Source organism: Abramis brama (genome assembly GCF_963993115.1).
Source record: "Abramis brama genome assembly, chromosome: 8".
Classification (NCBI taxonomy): domain Eukaryota; kingdom Metazoa; phylum Chordata; class Actinopteri; order Cypriniformes; family Leuciscidae; genus Abramis; species Abramis brama.
The window spans coordinates 9,546,470-9,568,904 of NC_139970.1; the positions used below are offsets into that span (position 1 = coordinate 9,546,470).

The following is a 22,435-nucleotide window of genomic DNA, read 5'->3' on the forward strand; positions in this document are numbered from 1 at the left end:
GACATAAACCACTGGTCGATGACCATCATGTTTGTATAAACTGTAGGTAACTGGTAAAATGTACATCTAGGTCATAAAAACTGTAATATTTTCTTCTCAGCCATGTCAAAAATTGTCCGTGAGCGAAATCTCCTCCCATCCATTGTCGGATTGGCCTTTCGCAAGGATTCCTGGGTAGTAAAAGTGTGTGGAGCCTGCATCTATGTGGGTTTCGTGGAAGAGGGTACAAAGGGGGCGCTGCTGAGCACACTTCAGATTGTTAAAATCCTGAATGGGACGAATGGAATTTTTATAAAGAATTATTTAAAGGCTGAAATATTTGAGGTTTATCTTTTTATAAAACCTTTTTTGTCAACTTTATTTGTACTTGTACATGTTAGTAGATTACATGTTGCAAGACACTTTTAAAATCTGGCCATTATTTTAATGTTTATGGAAACAAAAAGTGCACATTGATGGTAATTTTATTTGTTATTTGCTGGTTAATACGTTGTGTAGGTCTTAAATTTCAATCTTTATGATCTTAAAATGTCTTAAAAAGGTCTTAAATTTGACCTACTGAAACCTGCAAGAACCCTGCATGGATAAGAGCAGGGAGAGCAGCAATAACCCCCTTTAGGGTAAACAGAACAGAACCAACATGAATGTATTGCAGATGTCATTAATGTCAATATTTTAATGTACAACATAATTCAAGAATTTAGTCTGATTCAAAGGGGAATTAGAAGGCCAAATACAGACTGGCGAGAGGTGGAGCTGGGGATGGAGAAGGGCAATTTGCTCCTGATAAAAGCGATAGCTGTTGATAATACTGAAGGAGCTGATATATGAATACAGTGATAGGCGTCGTATTCCTATAGGTAGACGTGGATCGGCTGAGAGTCTTTGCTTTTTGAACAGGAAGTAGAAAATTGCTCTACAAAATGCAAAAATAACTAATTTCCACTTATGGATAGACTTTATGAGTACTTTTAGTGTTTTCAATGATGTGCAGTCTGTACATATTTTTTCTCTTCTCAAAAAATGTGAATCACCAATACTGTTAGCTTAGGGCAGCTGTGGCACAAACCTTACATTGGCTGGTGATCTAATACATTTCTTCAGCAATAGACAGATAGACAGCGAGATAGATAGATAGATATGAAATGTTTGAAAATATATGTGAAATGCCTTAATCAATATATCAATTAATAAACGACTGAATGTATCAAGTGTGTCTAATGTTCTACAGGCTCCACAGGACATCACACACATTCCTCAAAAACACATTCCTCAGGTGACTGAATTATATAATAATATGTTTTAAATATTGCACTCCATCCACCTTGTAATTTAGTTGGTATTTGTCTGCTCTGGAATTTATTACAGTAATACATTTAAAAAAAAAAAAAAAAAAAAAAAAAAAAAATCTAACTCTTTGAACATTGACCTTTTCTACAGAAATCAGCTCAGTGATTCACAAATATATGAAGCGGATCTGCAGCGAGTATCAGTATGTGACTGAGTATAACTCACTGCCTGGTGAACATGTGCTGCTGTCTGAGCGCTTCACACAACCTCTGATCCTTCAGAAACATAGAGATGAAAAAGAGCGAGAAGAAGAGATCCGCTCCAGTGGAGAGAGCTTCCAGCAGGTCCTCAGCTCCAGGAGCAGTGGAGACTCTGTCCATCTCAACTCTCTGTTCGACCCAGATGACCACGGGATCAGTCCTAGATCTGTGATACTGCAGGGAAATTCTGGAAACGGGAAATCTTTCACTGTGCAGAAGATCATGATGGACTGGGCATCTGGTGACCTCTACAAAGGGCGATTTGATATTGTGTTCCACTTAAAGTGTAAAGAAATAAATCGCATTCCTGGCGAGAAGAGTTTGGTGGAGATCTTGAGTTGCAGTTGTAATTTATCATCACATGAGATCTCACAGATTTTACAGCAGTCGCCAGAGAAGGTGCTTGTGGTCATTGATGGATTTGATGAGCTGAAACTCACACAGGACATTATTGACACGTCAGCACACACTGATCTGCTTCAGAAAGCCCCACCTGTGGACACTCTTTGTGCCCTGCTGAGGGGTCGAATCCTGCCAGAGTCTTTCCTGCTGGTCTCCTCCAGATCTACAGCTGCGGACACACTCAGTAATCTGCTCAAAGGACCTCAGCGTTTCACTGAGATTGTGGGATTTTCAGAAAAGGGGGTGGAGGAGTACTTCCAGAAGTTTTTTCAAAATGAGGACCATTTCAGGGAGGCTTATACATATGTGAAGGCAAATGAAACCCTCATCACTGCCTGCTCAATCCCTGTCGTCTGCTGGATCATCTGCACAACTATCCAGGAGCGATTCAAATATGGTGCAAATAAGACAAGCGGACTGGAAACCACCACCTCCATCTACGTGGACTTTGTGTGCACTCTTCTGGAGCATCACTGCCAGGGTTTGAGTCAGTCCGTCCCGACCCTGCTGAGTAGTCTGGGTCAGCTGGCAGAGAGAGGGATGCAGGAACAGCAAGTCCTGCTGGATGAGAAAAGTGTGAATGAAACCATTTCAGACCCTGCTGGAAATCCATTCTTGTGCAAGTTCCTGTTTAAGAGAAGAATCCACCAGGAGACGATGTTCAGTTTCATGCATCTCAGCTTTCAGGAGTTCTTCACTGCTCTGTACTATGTCCTTCTGGATGAAGAAGAGTCCCAGAGGAAACTGACAAGGTCACTTTTAATGGATAGTTTCTCAAAACCACGTTTTGCAGCTGTGGTGCAATTTGCATTTGGTTTGTTGAATAAGGATGTGAGACTCACACTTGAAAAACATGGTCTGTTCATTCGTCCAAAAACACAGGCTCATCTGAAAGAATGGATTTTGGAAAAGGTTAAAGGTTGTTCCTTGTATTTTGAAGCAGTAGTTTATGTTCTTCACTGTCTCTATGAACTTCATGAAGAAGACTTTGTGAAAGAAGTAATGGAATCCTGGAAAAGGATTAATTCCGATGGTGAATTGCTCAGAAGAACAGACGTCTGTGCCCTGCTGTACTGCTGTCAGTGCTGTCAGAGCTTTGAGGAAATTTCTGAATTGTATTTGACATCGGAAGATTTGTCTATGATTTTGCCTGAACTTCACAAGTTTAAAAAAGCAAGGTAAATGCATTGGTCTAAAACAGATATTTGGTGGATGTAATTAATATCTAATCTCTAATTTGCTATTGCAAGGTAAACTTAATTAGTCTGTACAGTGATGTTCTGTATTTGATTTTGAAGCTTGGCTATTAGAGGTCCATCAGACTCTGATCTCGGTGAACTGATCTACGCTCTTGTGAGAGGACAGACCCTGAGCTCACAGAGGTAATGTTTTAAAATATATTTTATACATTTTATGTGTTTTATGCACACATGCTATCATCCTTTAATGTGCTTTTGTTTAACTTTTAGTTCATGTATATTTTTTCTGTGCTTTGGTTTGCAGTGTTTGTGTCGGCATCTACCGCTCACTTGTTCTGTCAATCAACAAAGAGCCGTCCAGGTGAAGAACAAGTGATTTTTTTTTATATTTTTTTTCATCAAATAGTTTTTTTTTCTCATGATAACCAGAATTAATTTTATGATTAATATGTTTTGTATAACCAATTATTTCATCATCTTGTTCTCCCGTTTATCTGGCATACTTGGTCTCCGCAATCTAATAGATTACAATTATAATTCTAATAGTAATAATGCAACTAAATTGGTTACCCAAAACAGTTAAAAAAATAAGGTACACACTTTCATCTTTTTTGACTATTGCGAATGATGCAAATATTGGCTGGTGCCCAGCAATTAATCATAATTTTTTTTTAAATCACAAAATGATATTCTAAGCAATAAATGATTGACTTATAGAGACAACAACTTGAATCTTTTTTTTAATTCTTTTTTTTTTTTTATAGTATCTGCATAGAGATTCTCCTGCATCACCATCCAGGTTTGCGATCATTCAGTCTCACCTTTCCACACTCGGAGATAATCAACATCGACTGGACCAGACTTTTTCAGATAATTCACCAATGGGATTCAGAAGCATTACTGTCATTTCTCTATTCCTTCTCTAACCTGAAAAAGATGAAAATGAGCGTTTACCGTCTAACTGATATGTTGTCTGTCTGGGCCCTCCAGATGACCCAGACCTGCCCCAGTCTAACCGAACTCACGTGAGAAACATCTGGAATCACCTCTGTCCTGTTTCTATGTGAATTTGTCTGTTGATAAAAACTGAGTATCTAATATTCGAAGGGAAATTCTGTCATCATTCTGTCAACCCCCTCTTTCAGCTCAAGTCTAGCTCACAATCTTTTTGAAAAAATGCAACTTAAATGGGCGTGGATGGCTGTGAGAAGAAGGGAGGGGAGTGGGTGTGGTATGGCACGGCAGAGGAGGGGGGGATAACTGTCATCGCCAGTGGCCCATCGACTGTCACTAAAAATCAGTGGTAAAACGTGAGGAAATGCTAGATTTTCCTTATAGCTGACAAAGTTAAAGTCTAATGAAATACACTGACACCTTATTTTTGTCCTTTCAAATGTAATTGCCCTGCTACATAAATTAGCCTACTACAGTAATCATAATTGTATTTAAAACATATAAATGTACATGCATATAATTATGTCATTATAAAATAGATATTTGTTTATACTAGTGGTGGGCCGTTATCTCTTACTCTTATCGCGCGATAAAAAAAAATATCGCCGTTAATCTATTCTCCAAGTTGGGTTGGGAGATGGCTCTACTACACAAGCTATGATGACGCAATCTACCCGCGGCCGCGAGGTACACCCGGCTGTACCGCATCATATTCGTCGTCATCTTAAGTAAACACGGCTGAAAGTTAAAGCTGGTGTAAAAGATCGGTGCAACATCCATTATTTTGGACTTGGTTCGGATTTAAGCCGACGTGGACTGTGTGGTGTAACAGTTCGGTAAGTTAACACACGACTAATCCGTTCTACCACCTCAAATTCAAAACGAAACATATCACTGAATACCAGCGCGCGCGTATTATTCCCAATATATCTGAGTGGTGTAGAACATAATCTCTGTCTGCGCCCGATTTAAAGAATCGTTGTTGTGTTTCTTTTTAACTGAAAAGACATCAGTTAGAATATTCTAATTCTAAATTTGGGGTTTCATAAGCTCAAAGCTATAATAAACATTAGACCTACTTAAGTCTCTGCAGCTAGTGTACTTAAATTTAATTTATCTGCAAAATTATGTTGTATACTTACAGTTTTGCACAATATATGTTCTCAAAACTACATGCACCCTTTAAAAAAAAAAAAAAACATTTAGCAGTTGTTTAGCAGGGTCTGTGTAACCTGTTCTGAAATGGTTTTATTATAATATCGTTATCGCAAGAGGCTGCAATGTATATCACAATATGGATTTTAGGCCATATCGCCCATCCCTAATTGATAGCCTATAGTAGTTGACAACAACATAGGCCTACCTAATGTTGCCTACGGATGGTAACAGTACAGTAGTAACTTTTTACAGTCAATGAGTAGAACAGCTTTGTGATGCATTGTGGAAACAGGAGATGAGCCCCTGGTCTAATGCGCCACCTGGCTTGAGAAACCCGTTCTCAAAGACTTACTTTTATAGTCATTATTTGGGTAGCACACATATTCTGAATGCCTTCGGCAGAATTCAAATGAGCCATTTTAATCTAGATTAATCTAGATTAATTTCAAAATTAATCCAGATTAATCTAGATTAAAAAAATTAATCTATGCCCACCTCTATTATATACACACATATATAGATGCATATATTTGAAAATAATACATTTTCCGCTTAAAAAAAAAGGTTCCATACATAGCCTAGATCTACGCGCCCCCTGAACCCACATAATAAAGATGGACAGTGACATAGAAATTTGCACAAATTAAGCATACGTTCCATACAATTGAGGTATTATCGAAATATCTAAATTTTAATAACGAGTGATTATTTAACAAAAGGCAAGTAAAACGGTCAGGGTCATATTTTAGACACACACACACACATCTGAAGTGATAGAAAAGTCCTCGGGATCGCATCACTAGACGCAGCCTGCATTGGTGTACAAGGCCGAAGTCCACCATTCTCCAGTTGAATGCTAGCTACACACACATAGTTTAGATGTGTCCGTGGTTGATGGCCAACCAACCGCCCGCAGTCAGAGTCTAGCCCTGGCAGCATCGCGGGGAAAGATGCACTGGAACTTTTGCACCACGAAAACAAATGCACGTCCCATCATTGCCTCTCTCATCTACTACATGGTATCACAGTTTGACATGTCTGTCATTGGAAAGATCCACGTGGTGTCATGAATAATTAACCCTCTGGGGTCTGAGCTGTTTTCTGGGCCTGGAGGTGTTCTGACATGCTCTGACATTTGTGCTTATTTCTGTTACTTGTGACATTTTCATGGCTAAAGTCTGATTACACTGTATTTAGCACAAACTCTGCTACAATAATATATCAGCAGCATGTATGTAAAAGTTTGTAGTTTTGAGATAATGACATTTATGCGTGGTTTGTGAAAATACAAAAAAAAAAATTGTCACTGAAATAAGGCCATGAAACCCATACTGATTATTTCTTCACAAGACTTTTGAAAATTGTATCACGCAGCCTAGAATATTTGCTCCAAAACTATGTGAAAATCATCCTGACTGCTCATTCAGAGAAGACAATATATTGATTTAAAATTTGTAAGATGTGTTTTGTGTGAGAACGCTTTATGCGGGAGGTGTGATCACATCATTAATATGTATGGTTTTCACACCTGAGAAAGACAAAGACCCTCCCCTAATGGCTCTATTATGAGCTATCAGGCCCTGTCATTCTGAGCAACCTTGCACAAAGAATGAGGAGATTTAAAAAAGAATGGCTTTTTGATTGTTTGGATTTATTTACAACATAACATAATCCAAAGATACACAACAAATGACAAAAAGCACACTATTGAAAACAATGATCCAAAGACAGAGACCTTTGTGCCATTCCTAAAAACGTTGTACATACCTTTCATTTCCAAGGTGTTTGATTTTCACTTTACCATCTTCATATACAGAGACTCATGTGAATGTTGAAGTCAGCAGGACACAGTGGCATCTGGGCCCCAAAATATAAAACATCTGGGCCACAATATATAATATAATGAACACCAGAGGGTTGTTCCATAAAACAAGATTAGAATACAAGCCAGGCTTATTTTGGTTAGTCAGACTTATTGTCGGTGGATTCTGTTTCATAAAGCAAACTTAAAATAGTTCAAACTCAGTTACCCTGGCAACTTATGCTAGGAAACTAGCCTGGTCCAGGGCAGGCTAACTGTCAGGCTAAGCCTCAGCTTTTACACAGATCCTCTAACACTGACCGACAAGAACACAATGATATTACCACTGACACTCTCTCATACCATTATTGGACTTTATTAACCACTATTAGTCCAAAAATAAATACACAGTATACAGAAAATCAACTTAAATAAGGCTACAATGATAAATTAGACAATATATATATATATATGTGTGTGTATGTACTGTATTTATGGATATAGATATATAGATAGATAAATACTATATATATATATATATATATATATATATATATATATATATATATATATATATATACTACAGGTTTTCTTTTTTTACTGGCTGAATGTTTTGTGCCCAAGATTTAATTAGATTGTTTTAAAGATTTATGAATACATTTCTCTCTGGTTTTGTTTGGCAGCTGTAGTACATGTTTATGATTATTAGAAGAACATTAGAACACAATCTAAAAAAAAGCTTTTTAAAGCAGAAGTTAAAATCACAAAATTAAAAATAAATAATTACAAAAGCACAATATAAATTTTAACTGGTAAGATGACTCTGAGCTTAGTAATTGATAGTATATTAACCTACATTTGATTTACCCCATTACAAGTCCCTTTACAGTTATTGCTATCATAAAAATACACTTGTAGGTTTAAAATTCTAAATAAGGGACATCTAATGTCCAACTAACAAATATTTTAGCATATATATATATATATATATATATATATATATATATATATATATATATATATATATGTGTGTGTGTGTGTGTGTGTGTGTGTGTATGTATGTATATAAAATGTACTTTATTATGTCTTTCAATTCAAACACATTTAACACAATTATACAAATGGACAGTTCCTTTAAAGACATAAAGACATGTTTTCCCCCAATAAATATTCCTTATTTTTCCTTCTACTTATTTTCTTTTGTGATAATACCCACCAACACATACATATGATTTAAGGGGGAAAAGACAAAAAACAATAAATAAATATTAATAAAAATGTAACATTCACATATTTATATCAGACTCTTATAATGACACATAATTCCTAATAGTTATTCAAGTAATATTATTTAAATATAAAATATTCAATATTAAATAAGTAAATAAATAAAATAACAAATAACTAGAAATAAAAGGGAGGGTTATATAAAAATGTAGTTAATGTAGGCTAATATATATTCCTTTATTTTATGGAATATTCTTTGATTTTAGAGTTGCACATACCCTTTCAAAATGTATACATTTGCTCAAGCCCATGGTGCAGGTTTTTTTTATTTTTTTTTATTAATATAACCTTATATGAAAATACCATATGAAAAGTAAATGCAGGATTAAAAATTGTTTTGCAAGACATAAGGGCGCAAATTCAATAGAAAACGTGACCGTTTCCTTGACCGTGCTGAAAAAGCGCTTTTTTTCACCATCGCGTCATATGACGTCACATGAGGTAGTCGTTTGGCTCTGCGTTCGCGCTCAGTGCAGAGATAGGTTGGTGTTCAGTTGGAGCGGTCATGATTCACTGTGTTTTCGGTGCTTATTGTATTTCAATTAATCATCGTCGTGGTAAATGATTGTGAATTATGGCCTGTCAGGACATCGAGTCCACAGGTTTCCGAATAAGAAAAAAGACGGTGCGATCTTCCGTGCCAGTGTGCGTTTTGTGCCGGGTAAGAGACGGGACTTCACTTCTGCTTCTGCTTTGAAAAACGCGGTAGTGTGTAGCGTTCACTATAGATCGAATGATTATAATCCCGGCGATATGTGCACACTGTCCCGGCTCATTCATCGGGTCGCCCGGTGACGGTCCGTCGTCAGCATGTGGTTCCGGCAGGAAACATGACGGTCACGGATCCGTCAGATCACTTATTGTACATCTGTTTTACAAAATGTGCCTTGTCTTAATTTAATTCATTAACATATCCTACATAAACTTGTAATGTAATGCATTTATGTGGTTGTTATTAGTCTGCAGCCGACACTTTTTATTATTATAAATATTATTTAATTTTTATAAATATTATGTTCTATAATTCATTTTCAATCTGTACAAACCGACTTTAATGTTTGTGTTGGCTGTTTCTAGATATAGGGTAAGTGTACCCATTAAGCCCATGTACCCTTTAAGCCCACTTTCAACTCTGAAGTCAAATTAAAAAAAGAGAAAATAATATTTTATGCTGCTTATTATTTTAATCAATCCAGTGATTTGTTACTTCCCTGGCATTTTTAATTGCATACCAATTACATTTGGCAATGTTGAGTTAGCCCCACCAATGTGCATGCTGTCTCAGGGGACCTCACACAAAGTCTCCCCAAAACTTTGGTGTTTCGGGACCCTTAAGAAATCAACACATTTCTGCAATTTTCAGCCATTTCTTTGGTAACTGCATTGATATTATGTCAAATAAGAGATAAATGTTTTGTTTTTTGTGTATGAACAAATAGTATTTTATCATTTTATATCATTTTCCTTTAAATGGAAAGATGAGTTTTATTAGCTTGTGTTCAAAGCTAATCTCTAGGTCAAACCATTAGCCTTACAGAAAGATAGACTGCCAAAGAATTAAGCATGTGAACTGCAAACAATAAATGTTTTGTGATTCATTTTACATTAATTTACAAATAAATACACCCTAAATTGTTTTATAGAGAAGATTATTTTTATAAATTAACTTTTTTTAAAGATGGGCTTAAATGGTACAGTGCCACAAAACGCATGCAAACTATAGCCATCACAAGCTAACCTTGAATGAAAAAAACTAAACATTTTGCAATGTGAAGTTTATGCAACAATAACATAAACTAATAAGTAAGAATTTCTTACCTTACATCTTTCTTGTCTTCAAATCGCGTTCTTCTTCTTCTGAGGTAAATCCAATGTAAGCTCACGGCGCGTCTTTCAAACTTGACGAAAAGCAGAGACTTGTGAAGTTTTTTGGTGCTTTGTTTTTGAGGTAATGAGCGCGTTCGCGTTCCATGTGGAGATTTGCATGTGAATCTCTTTTGCGCGCATGAGCGTGGTCGAATTAAAAATAATGAGCAAGCGTTTAAGAAACTGGACATGTTGTTGGTTTTATACAAATTACTTAAACAGAGAATATTTGTTTTCAGTTTGAATCTGATCATTTAAAAGTACACACTTAAATGTTTATAAAGGTATATGGCTCATAAATGTGTGACAAGTATTCGCTGAGTTTTGTTTCAGTTTATAGACGTGCTCAAGAAAAAAAAGTTCAGCAGAATGCACACCCTGGACGGAGTAATTTAAGTTTATTGTGCTACAATGTGAAGAAAATCCAGCAAAACGCGCGGGCGCGTTTGCCGACCCCAGAGGGTTAAGATAAGTGTCTTCTCATTGGATAAGAAAACTCAGTCTCATGAATAATTATGAGACACCGATGAGTCATCAACGTACTATAGTGCTCTGCCACATCACAGCCTGTGATGGGGACACGATGAAGATTTTAAACCCAGAAGACGAAAATAGCGGAAAAAAATAAAATTTAACCATTTCCCCCTTACTATTAAATCTAACAGATGCTAACATTGTCTTTAATGGTGTTCAACACACATACCTCTGTTAAAATCTCAGAAAATTTGGTTTAGGGTTTCATGACCCTTTAAAGAATGCTTGTGTAACACAGTTTCAGATCCCATGGACTTCCATTGTTTGGACAAGAAATGCAATGAACCAAAACTGTTTTATTACCAGCATTATTCAAAATATCTTCTTCTGTGTTCTGCAGAAGAAAGAAAGACACACAGGTTATAAATGACATGGCAGAGTTTAATCTCTCTTTGTTAACACCTTTTTAAAACATTAAAAGGCTTGAATTAATGACACTGATCACACAGTCACTCACCTTTGTGGAATTGAAAACCTTAGAAACACAAAATAGTTTAGTAAACAAAAGACCTTTTTTTTTTTTTTTTATCTTGGCAGTTTAGCAATTTTGCAATGCTCTTGCTATATCAGATAACCTTACAAAGCAAATGAAACGGCCCATCTGTAGTTCATGGCCTTCATCCATTTAAACTGTCATGGAATTGTTTAAATGAATCTGCAAGAAGCAAATGTGAAGAATGGCATTATCAATCTTAATAATTTTATCTGTATAATGTGTTTCCACATCTAGGGTAAATGCTGACTTCTTAGAGGAGGATGGAATCAAGATCTTGCAGAGGTCAAACACAAGACAAAGTTGTATGATGACATTTTTCGGGTTTGTAAACGTTTGAGAATTGTTATTCATAAAATAACTTTTCTTTACATCCACCCTAGATCTCGTAGTTCATTAACAATCAATTCAATAACAATTAAAATTTTGGTCTGTTTCTCACACAAATTATTGTTATAACAATGATTACACAAATATCAAGTTTGTTAAAGACTCTGTTCTGATGCTTTGCTTTGTGCTTTCTGATTATGAAGGTTCAGTTGCAAAAAACAGTCTCAAAAATGCACAAATTATGATGATGACGTTTGGTCTCGCATGAGAATTCACCTGTCGAATTGCAACCAGAAGGTGAAGATTCTTCTGAATGACCAGGGCTTTTCTATGGAGACTTTGTGAAAGTAAGTTAAGACTTAGATTAACACTTAGAAAGCACCAATAAAAAAAATAGATCTGTAATATAACACGAGCCAGTTAACACAAACGTTTTCTTATGACTTATACAATTCCATTTGAACATTTCATACTAAATGTTTTTAGTACAAAAGCAAATGATCATAGTGTGAGTTGTGGATCCTATCCTACTGGTCAGCTTTTTCATATTTCTCTGTCATGTTTATCTCGTCTCTCCATTTCTAAGGCCCTCCTTTTCGGAATTAATGAGGAGAAAACTGCAAAAGCAACATCTTTACCTGGAGCTGTGGAAGTGAATAAAGACACCAAACAACTCTAAACTCATTTACATGCATTGTAATCATAAAAGCTGTGTGTCCATTTGTTTATATAGTGTTTTTCTAAGCAGCTTTACAGAATTTTATGATGTTGATGTTTTGTCCAAATTTAATACTTTAGGGCAGAATGATTTTTTAGATTGTATGGTTTATGTGTGAAGACAATATAAAATATCAAGCATTTGAAATTTGCTTCATTTAGATCATGCGACTGTGATTGTATTAAGTGAAATTGTATATAGTTGTAGGGGTTGTTAGTTTACACTGCAATTATAAATCTGTAAGGTTTTGTACCATTTATAACATTTTGGTGTACTAACAAGCCTAACGTGCCAAAGATGACTATGGCAAGGTATGAAAAACTTAATCCTTTAAGTTTTTGATTGCTGGAATGTTAAACATCTCATTGATGTGTTTGGTGTAAACTTATCTCTTGTATAAATGTAATGGTTTTATCGAGTTTGTTGGTGGATGTGATTAACATGTTTGAAAAGATCACGCTGTGTATTCACACACTGAAGATGCCTGAGAGCCGAAACATCTGTATTATTGTGAGTAAAATAAAATATGATATTTTTTTATTTTTTTTATTCTGAATGATAATCACAGTTGAATTTTGGAAAGATATAAAACCTCTCATTTACTAACAGGTGTGAGCAGTGGTTAAAGTGGAATTTGGCAGGTGGGGGAACCCTCAAATTTTGTGTATGTGCAACAGGGAAAAATGACTCACCATTGGACAACATATTGAGTATAGTGGTATAGCAATACTTTTTGGGACAAGGGTGTCACCATGGTGTAGCCATGCACACCAGCCACATTACCACATAATGTCCAACAAGAAATATTTAGCATTTATTTTATGTACTTTATTATGTCTTTCAATTCAAACACATTTAACACAATCATACAAATGGACAGTTTCTTTAAAGACATAGTATTTTCCCCCAATAATTATTCTTTATTTTTCCATCTACTTTTTTCCTTTTGTGATAATACCCACCAACAGATTAAAAACATAATTAGAACTATAACGAATAAGTACATAGTTAGACACTTTTACATATGATAAAAAGGAAAAAAGACAAAAAATATATTAATAAAAAATAAACATTTACATATATCCCCTCCTTAAACTGCCACCTTAACATGGTGGAGGGGTTTGAGTACCCGAATGACCCTAGTAGCTATGTTGTCCGGGGCTATATGCCCCTGGTAGGGTCTCCCAAGCAAACTGGTCCTAGGTGACGGGTCAGACTAAGAGCGGTTCAAAAAGCCTTTATGATCGAGGACCGTGACGTCGCCCGGCATGGCACAGCCGGGGCCCCACCCTAGAGCCAGGCCCGGGGTTGGGGCTCGCATGCGAGCGCCTGGTGGCCGGGCCTCCCCCCATGGGGTCCGGCCGGGCTCAGCCCGAAGGAGCGACGTGGGGCCACCTTCCCGTGGGCTCACCACCTGCAGGAGGGGCCGTAAGGGGCCGGTGCTTAGTGGATCGGGCGGCAGTCGAAGGCGGGAGCCTCGACAACCCGATCCCTGGACACGGAAACTAGCTCTAGGAACGTGGAACGTCACCTCGCTGACGGGGAAAGGAGCCTGAGATTGTGCGTGAGGTTGAGAAGTACAGACTAGAGATAGTCAGGATCATCTCCACGCACGGCTTGGGCTCTGGAACCACACTCCTTGAGAGAGGATGGACTCTTTACCACTCTGGAGTTGCCCATGGTGAGAGGTGGCAGGCTGGTGTGGGTTTGCTCATAGCCCCCCAGCTCAGTTTATCCCGGTGAACGAGAGAGTCGCTTTCCTGCGCCTTCGGGTTGGGGATAGGTCTCTTACTGTTGTGTGCGCCTATGGGCCAAATGGCAGTGCAGAGTACCCGGCCTTATTGGCGTCTCTGGAAGGGGTGCTGGAAAGTGCGCAGACTGGGAACTCCATCGTTCTACTGGGGGACTTCAACGCCCACATGGGCAGCGACAGTAACACCTGGAGGGGCATGACTGGGAGGAACAACCCCTTGATCTGAACCCGAGCGGTGTTCTGTTATTGGACTTCTGTGCTAGTTACAGCTTGTCCATAACGAACACCATGTTCAAGCATAAGGGTGTCCATCAGTGCACATGGCATCAGGGCGCCCTAGGCCGGAGGTCGATGATCGACTTTGTGGTCATTTCATCTGACCTCCGACCGCATGTCTTGGACAATGGGTGAAGAGAGGGGCGGAGCTGTCAACTGATCACCACCTGGTGGTGAGTTGGATCCGATGGCGGGGGAGGAAGCTGGACAGACTCGGCAGACCCAAACGTACTGTAAGGGTCTGCTGGGAACATTAGGCCAAGTCTCCTGTCAGAGAGATCTTCAACTCCCACCTCCGGCGGAGCTTCGACCGGATACCGAGGGAGGCTGGAGATATTGAGTCCGAGTGGACCATATTCTCTACCTCCATTGTCGACGCGGCCGCTCAGTGCTGTGGCCGTAAGGTCTCCGGTGCCTCTCAAGGCAGCAATCCCCGAACCCGGTGGTGGACACCGGAAGTAAGGGATGCCGTCAAGCTGAAGAAGGAGTCCTATCAGGGCTGGCTGGCTTGTGGGACTCCTGAGGCAGCTGACGGGTACCGGCAGGCCAAGCGGACTGCAGACCGGGTGGTTGTGGAGGCAAAAAATCGGGCCTGGGAGGAGGTTGGTGAGGCCATGGAGAAGGACTACTGGCTGGCCAAGAAGAGATTCTGGCAAACCGTCTGGCACCTTTTGGAGAGGAAAGCAGTGCCCTACCAACGCTGATTACAATGGAGGTGGGCAGCTGTTGACCTCAACTGGGGATGTCATCGGATGGTGGAAGGAATACTTCGAGGATCTTCTCAATCCCGCCAACACGTCTTCCATTGAGGAAGCAGAGGCTGAGGGCTCGGAGGTGGACTTGTCCATCACCCAGGCTGAAGTCACAAGGTAAGTAAGTAAGCTTTATTTCTATAGCACCTTTCACAGACAGAAAGCCACAAGGTGCTTCACAACAGAAATTTAAATCAGAGTATACACATAATATAAAAAGGCCAAGACAATACAAGATCATATCAACCCAAAAGTAGCTCATTAAAAAGCCTGAACAAATAGATGAGTCTTTAGTTTGCACTTGAAGGTATCAACAGAGTCAATAGAGCGCAAAGAGGGCGGAAGATCATTCCAAAGCCTAGAAGCAACCGCCTGAAAGGATCGGTCACCTCTAGTACGAAAACGAGTCCGTGAACCCTTCAGCAGATTCTGATCCACAGACCTCAGAGCCCGCACCGGGGTGTAGGGCTGGATCAGATCACTGAAGTAAGATGGAGCCTGACCATGCAAGGCTCTGAAAACTAGAACTAAAATTTTTAACTTGATCCTGTAGGACACTGGCAGCAAATGCAGTTCTTTTAGAATAGGGGATATGTGAGTCCTCCTATTAGTACGGGTCAGAATTCTGGCTGCAGAGTTTTGCACTAATTGCAGTCGAGAGAGCTCCTTCTTGTTTAGACATGAAAATAAACTATTACAATAGTCTAAACGTGAGGACACAAAAGCATGAATGATAAGCTCCAAATCATTTCGTGAGACCATATTTCTAAGTTTAGAAATTTTTCTTAATTGAAAGAAGCAGTTCCTCGTCAGCTGCTTACAGTGCTGCATTAATGACATGTCTTTGTCCAAGATAACTCCCAAGTTAACTCCCAAGGCCTAAGTCACCCAAGTACTCTTTAATCCCTGGAACAGAAACATCAGGGGCAATAACCAGTGTTTCTGTTTTGTCTGTATTGAGCTGCAGAGAGTTATCACTTTTTTAATTTCGACGAGACACAGGAGCAAGGAGTTTAGCTTCCAGATCTCAGACAGCTTGAAGGAGCAGTAAAGTTGGATATCATCAGCGAATAGGTGGAAAGAAACATCACTGAACCTTTGTATGATCATTGCCAAAGGGATCAAATACAACACAAATAAAACAGGACCCAAAACGGAACCTTGAGGCACTCCACACACCAAATCCAGACTTTATTTGGTTAGCTGTAACACTGAAGCTACGCCCAGATAAATATGAGGAGAACCACTGTAGAACTGACCCTGACAGTCCAACTTGATCCCTCAATCTTCTCAGCAAAACCTGATGGTCAACGGTGTCAAAAGCTGAGGAGAGATCCAAAAGAACTAGAAAAGTTTGTTTTCCAGAATCAGCAGACATCATAATGTCATTTGACACTTTCAATAAGGCCGTTTCAGTAGAGTGTTGTTTACGGAAACCGGACTGAAATGACTCATGGATGTTACTTTTGTCCAGGAAAAATGTCAACTGTTCACAGACCACCTTCTCAAGGATCTTGGACAGGAACGGGAGCTTAGAAATAGGCCTAAAACTATTGAAATCCGTCGGGTCTAAACCTGCTTTTTTTAGTAAGGGCTCCACTATGGCATGCTTGAAAGCATTGGGAAACACACCAGTAGACAAAGAGAGGTTCACCATTTTGGTAACAAAAGGGCCAATTACCTCAAACACTTTTTGGAAGAGCCTATAAGGAAGGACCTCAGATAAGCAAGAAGATGGCTTCATCTTGGTCACCAGTTCCTAAATATCAGCAAACATCACAGTCCTAAATGAGGACCACATACTGGAGACAGGCTCAAAAACAGCAGGGGTACCACACGGAAGGGGTGGGATTTTATACTTAATCATCTTAATTTTGTTGGTGAAAAATCCCAAGAGGGCGTTGCTGTCAGCTTCACAAAAAACAGGGGTAACTGGAGCAGCAGGACATACAAGTGCATTGATCATGTCAAACAACACTTTAGGATTTTTTTTATTCAATGTAACCAATTGACGGATATAGTCAGATCTGGCATTTTCAACCATCACATTATATGACGACACAAGATCCCTGAGATAGAGCCTGTGCACCTCAAGGCTAGTGGATTTCCACAGACGTTCAGTCTTTCGACACAGTCTCTTAAGACTTAGGATATCTTCATTTATCCAAGGGCACACTTTTTTCTGCGTAGACAAATTAGATTTAACAGGAGCCACCTGATCCAGAATTGTTACACAGTGATTATTAAAACAGTGAATAAAATCATCGACATCGTGAAAATCCATGACTAAAACAAGATCAAACATATCAGAAAAAGTATCTACAGTATTAGCAGTGATAACACGCCTCTGAGACCTAACTGCTGAAGGCTTTGGCTCAGGACTGAAGTGCAGATCAAACAGAACAATACTATGATCACTCATATGGACATCATTTACAGATACATTTAAAATGTCTAGGCCAAGCGTAAAAACTAAATCTAAAATATGGCCTTTTTTTGGTGAGTGGGCTCAGAAACATGCTGCTCAAAATTAAAAGCTTCAGTCAATGTTAACAATTCCATTGCGGGGCAAGATGAGCTGTCATCAACATGAAGGTTAAAATCCCCAAGTATTAAAACAGATTCCAATTTTATTATAGAGGACAAGAAGTCACTAAAATCCTTTAGAAAGACCAGGGCCAGGAGGACGGTAGACCAACATGCAGTAAAAAGGGGTTGAGAAACCCACCTTGACCATCTGCAATTCAAAAGAAGAGAATTCTTGAGACTGAATCACATTGCATTTGAGGACATCCCTGTGTACAATAGCCAGACCACCACCACGGCGACAAGGTCGGGGCTTCCCAACAGCAGAGCAGCCAACTGGGCAGAGCTCATTTAAATGAATAAACTCGCAATTGAACGAGCATTCAACAGGCCAACGTGAATTTTGGATGATGTCACGAAGACAGTGTCCATATTGCGCAGCGGGATTGGTCGAAGGCACGTCCAGCGGTCACGTGGTCTCCAGCCGGTCCATGTGGGAAAAGCCGGCACAAACGAGGAAGTAGATGGTGGCGACGAAAACCCCGGAGCACAACTCCAACGCTGTGAAGGGTCAAGGACACCCGTTGTAGTCCGAGCAGGTGGTGGCGTGGACACGCTGTCGCACACATCAAGGAGAGGAATCCGGCGCAGGCACCGAGCGCGGTCCCGGCGGCCGAAGACAACGGAGCCCCCACCTGGACACCGGACCGTAAGCCTCTTCTCCTGGATCTCCTACGGACCCTGCCCCGTGCCCGACACAGCAGCAAGTAGGCAGGTGAGTCGGGATCGATTACAAAAGGAGGAGGAAACGCCTGTTTGTACCTGTCGTGTTTATCAAACAGGCCCTCCATCGATTCTTTGATGCACAACAAAGAGTCTCGATCAGAAGTCCATAAAGCCAAGACGCATCCATTTGTTATCTGGGCTGAAATGATCACATATATTGAAAGAATGACCATTAATAATCTACACAGCAGGAGACGAGCCGCGGCTCCGCCAGTTACAGGCGCCACAGTCGCCATTCCCCAATTCGAGTATTCCCCGTTAAGAAACTCCTTGGTGGCAAGGCACCGGGGGTGGATGAGATCCGCCCTGAGTACCTCAAGTCTCTGGATGTTGTGGGGATGTCTTGGCTGACACGCCTCTGCAGCATCGCGTGGCGGTCGGGGACAGTACCTTTGGGATGGCAGACCGGGGTGGTGGTCCCTCTTTTTAAGAAGGGGGACCGGAGGGTGTGTTCCAACTACAGGGGGATCACACTTTTCAGCCTCCCCTGGAAAGTTAAAGAGTATACGGCCGATAGTAGAACCTCGGATTCAGGAGGAACAGTGCGTTTTTTTCGTCCCGGCCGTGGAACACTGGACCAGCTCTATACCCTCTCCAGGGTGCTGGAGGGTTCATGGGAGTTTGCCCAACCAATCCACATGTGCCTTGTGGATTTGGAGAAGGCATTCGACTGTGTCCTTCGCGGAGTCCTGTGGAGGGTGCTCCGGGAGTATGGGGTCCGGGGCCCTTTGCTAAAGGCTGTCCGGACCCTGTACGACCAGAGCAGGAGCTTGGTTCACATTGCCGGCAGTAAGTCAGACTTGTTCCCAGTGCATGTTGGACTCCAGCAGGGCTGCCCTTTGTCGCCGATTCTGTTCATAATTTTTATGGACAGAATTTCTAGGTGCAGCCAGGGGCCGGAGGATGTCAGTATGGATCTTATTGGGAGCTGTAAGTGTAATAGCATGATATTCAAATGAGTTGTTATTTTCATAGAGAAGAGAGCGTTGAGTATTTCCAATTGTTATAAATGAGAAGACCTGTAGAAGAAAGCGTGATCAAGAAGGCGTGATCAAGAAGGCGTGATCAAGTCACATGACCAGTTTAAGACGTCGAAGCATAAAAACAAAGTCCCGTTGAGCGCTGCCATCCAGGCTTGAAACTCTATTCTACTTTTTGTTTTGTGTTGATAGACCAAGTAAAAACAGAGATATGATTATTTAAACTTTATATAAAAAAATATTGAAAATATTGATGCGTAAAATAACGTAAGATGGGATGCGACAGGCGTTGCATTTATTCTAATAACTTCGTCGGTTTTTGTCATAAAACAAAACGGAGAAAAATGTGTGAATCTGCTGATTCTGCTCTTCAGGCTGCCCATTTTAGGGAGTGGAGGAGCAAACTGATCAAAGAAGCGAAATTGAAAGGCGGGAGATTGACGGAGTAGAAATAGAGATAGAGATATTATTGCTAGTTTTTGGAAGAGTCTGAGTAGATTTTGAGAGTAGTTTAGGAGTAGTGTAGATAGTTTAGGTAGTTTAGGTAGTTTTTTGTGGAAGGAAAATGAAGCGAATGTTTTTGGTTGAACAAGCCCTCGACTTGTTCTATCAACTGGACGATGTTGTTAACAGTTCATCGTCGCATTCAGGAAGTGGCGATGATGAGATTGACGACTCTGCTTTTGTGGTTCACAATAATAGGTGAGACAAACTTTTTGTGAACATTTATTGCTTTCTTTTAGCTTATTGTATATTATATTGTGTGTGTGTGTGTCTGTGTCTGTGTGTGTGTGTGTGTGTGTGTGTGTGTCTGTGTCTGTCTGTCTGTGTGTGTGTGTGTGTGTGTGTGTGTGTGTGTGTCTGTCTGTGTGTGTGTGTGTGTGTGTGTGTGTGCGTGCGTGCGTGCGTGTGTGTATGTGTGTGTCTGTGTGTGTGTCTGTGTGTGTGTGTGTGTGTGTGTGTATGTATGTGTCCCCTTGTGAAAAAGAAGTGTGCTTAATTGTATTGAAAGCGTACTTTTTGTGTGCTTAAAATAATCAAAGTATACTTTTTGAAAAGTGCACTTGCAGATAATATAATAAAATTAAAATTAAAGACCACTTAAGTGTACTTAAAGGGAATACACTTTAATGACAATATTTATTAACACACTTAAGTGCACTTTTTACAAATGCACTTTGTAATAATATCTAATTAAGTTTAACTTAAAGTAAGTACACTTTCATCACAATATTTCTTAACACACTTAAATACACTTTTTAAAAATGCACTTTGTAATAATGTCTAATTAAGTTTTACTTAAAGAAAGTACACTTTTATCATAATATTTATAAACACACTTAAGTGCACTTTTTACGAATGCACTTTGTAATAATATCTAATTAAGTTTAACTTAAAGTAAGTACTCTTTCATCACAATATTTATAAACACACTTAAGTGCATTTTTAAAAATGCACTTTATAATAATGTCTAATTAAGCTTAACTTAAAGAAAGTACACTTTCATTACAATATTTATAAACACACTTAAGTGCACTTTTTACAAATGCACTTTGTAATAATATCTAATTAAGTATAATGTAAAGTAAGTACACTTTCATCACAATATTTATTAACACACTTAAGTACACTTTTTAAAAATGCACTTTGTAATAATGTCTAATTAAGCTTAACTTAAAGAAAGAACACTTTCATGACAATATTTATTAACACACTTAAGTGCATGTTTTAAAAAATGCACTTTGCAATGTCTACTAAGTTTTGCTTAAACATACATTTTAAATAATTATGATTTATAGTGTTTTAAATTTATTAAAGTTAAAGTTATAAGTTATTAAAGGGAATTTATTTTGATGTATTGACTAATATATAAAATAACAGTTTTAATGGAAAACATGGAAAATAATTGATTTTAATTCCAACTCAAGTGTGTTGTCCAAAATTAATTGGTTAATGTATTTTAAATGTGTTTTGTCTATAATACTGTGTGCATTATGCAGTTGAAATGTATTTTTCCAATACATCTGCTTATACAGTATAATCCAGTACAACTTATTGTTGACATTTTTATCACCAGCCCTTGCTCTATGATCTCAACTAGTGTCAGCTTTATACATAATATTTGAAAATAAAATGTAATATATGAGAGGAGTCTAATAGTAATGTGTTGTAGCTACTTTACATCTGTGAACATAATACAAGTTTTCAATATCATTATGTTGTTCTAAGTCAATTAAACACACATTTAAAATTGTATTAATTGCGAGCAAAAGTTAAACAAATGTAAACAAAATGAATTTGCATTTAAATTCAGTTAAAATACATTTAATTTTAATCACACTAGACTACATTGAAAAAAAAGATTGACTTTTAGTTAGGTTAATGAGTAAAGTTTTGTGAACTTACAGAGTTTAACAACACAATGAGTTAGAACAACTTTAACTTAAACAGAAAAGCTGAAATAACATTTAACCATGCATGATATATGAATATGTTGTTTAATGCGCATGCGCGAGAAATACTACGTCATTATGACGCTCTACTTCACTAGAGTTTGAAAAATGCGCTATGTTTTGCGATCCGTTTGCGATGCGTGATGATACTGAAGCTAGCCAAACAAGAGAACAAAAGGAGCACCACGTTTGGATGTTTGTTTGCAGATGAGACGTTATGCTGCAAATAATCAGTCAAGTAAGTATATATTGATGCTTTCTTTGGTTAATTTTTTTTTTTCACCGTAACATGCCAGTTGCTGAGTGCATTTTAATCGCAGATATTATAAACTCAATAGACTCGGGAGGTGAATTAATCATGTTTTCAATAATTTATATATGATTGCATTCTAATAATGTCTTACATTGTAATGTGAGGAAGGCGTGTGTGGTCGTTTTCGAGGAATTTGGTTGCTGATTTTTTTTTTAAACCAAACCGACTTTTTTAATTATTTTAAACAAGCTACTAAACATTTGCTGAATGCTGATCCAATATTGTAACACGCGAAGACGTTTATATACATTTAATACAAATAATCAATCTTATAACCACCATAAATATTTAATATATTAACGTT

The 22,435-nt window shown here is 38.7% G+C and overlaps 2 protein-coding genes across 2 annotated transcripts in view; both read left to right on the top strand.

Annotated features, from left to right (window-relative positions):
* The window catches only part of LOC311088959 (NACHT, LRR and PYD domains-containing protein 1 homolog), a 65,391-nt gene that overhangs the window by 3,159 nt on the left and 39,797 nt on the right, over positions 1-22,435 (top strand). The gene's annotated exons all lie outside the window — the stretch shown is intronic.
* LOC311088647 (NACHT, LRR and PYD domains-containing protein 1 homolog) lies at positions 1,236-19,814 on the top strand (the record flags this gene model as incomplete). The annotated part of the gene is made up of 8 exons (XM_084122893.1): positions 1,236-1,276; positions 1,441-3,130; positions 3,251-3,334; positions 3,456-3,512; positions 14,010-14,224; positions 15,001-15,190; positions 18,041-18,374; positions 19,740-19,814. Exons 2-8 carry the CDS (start codon positions 1,467-1,469, stop codon positions 19,812-19,814), a joined length of 2,619 nt encoding a protein of 872 aa, XP_083979019.1. The 5' UTR covers positions 1,236-1,276; positions 1,441-1,466.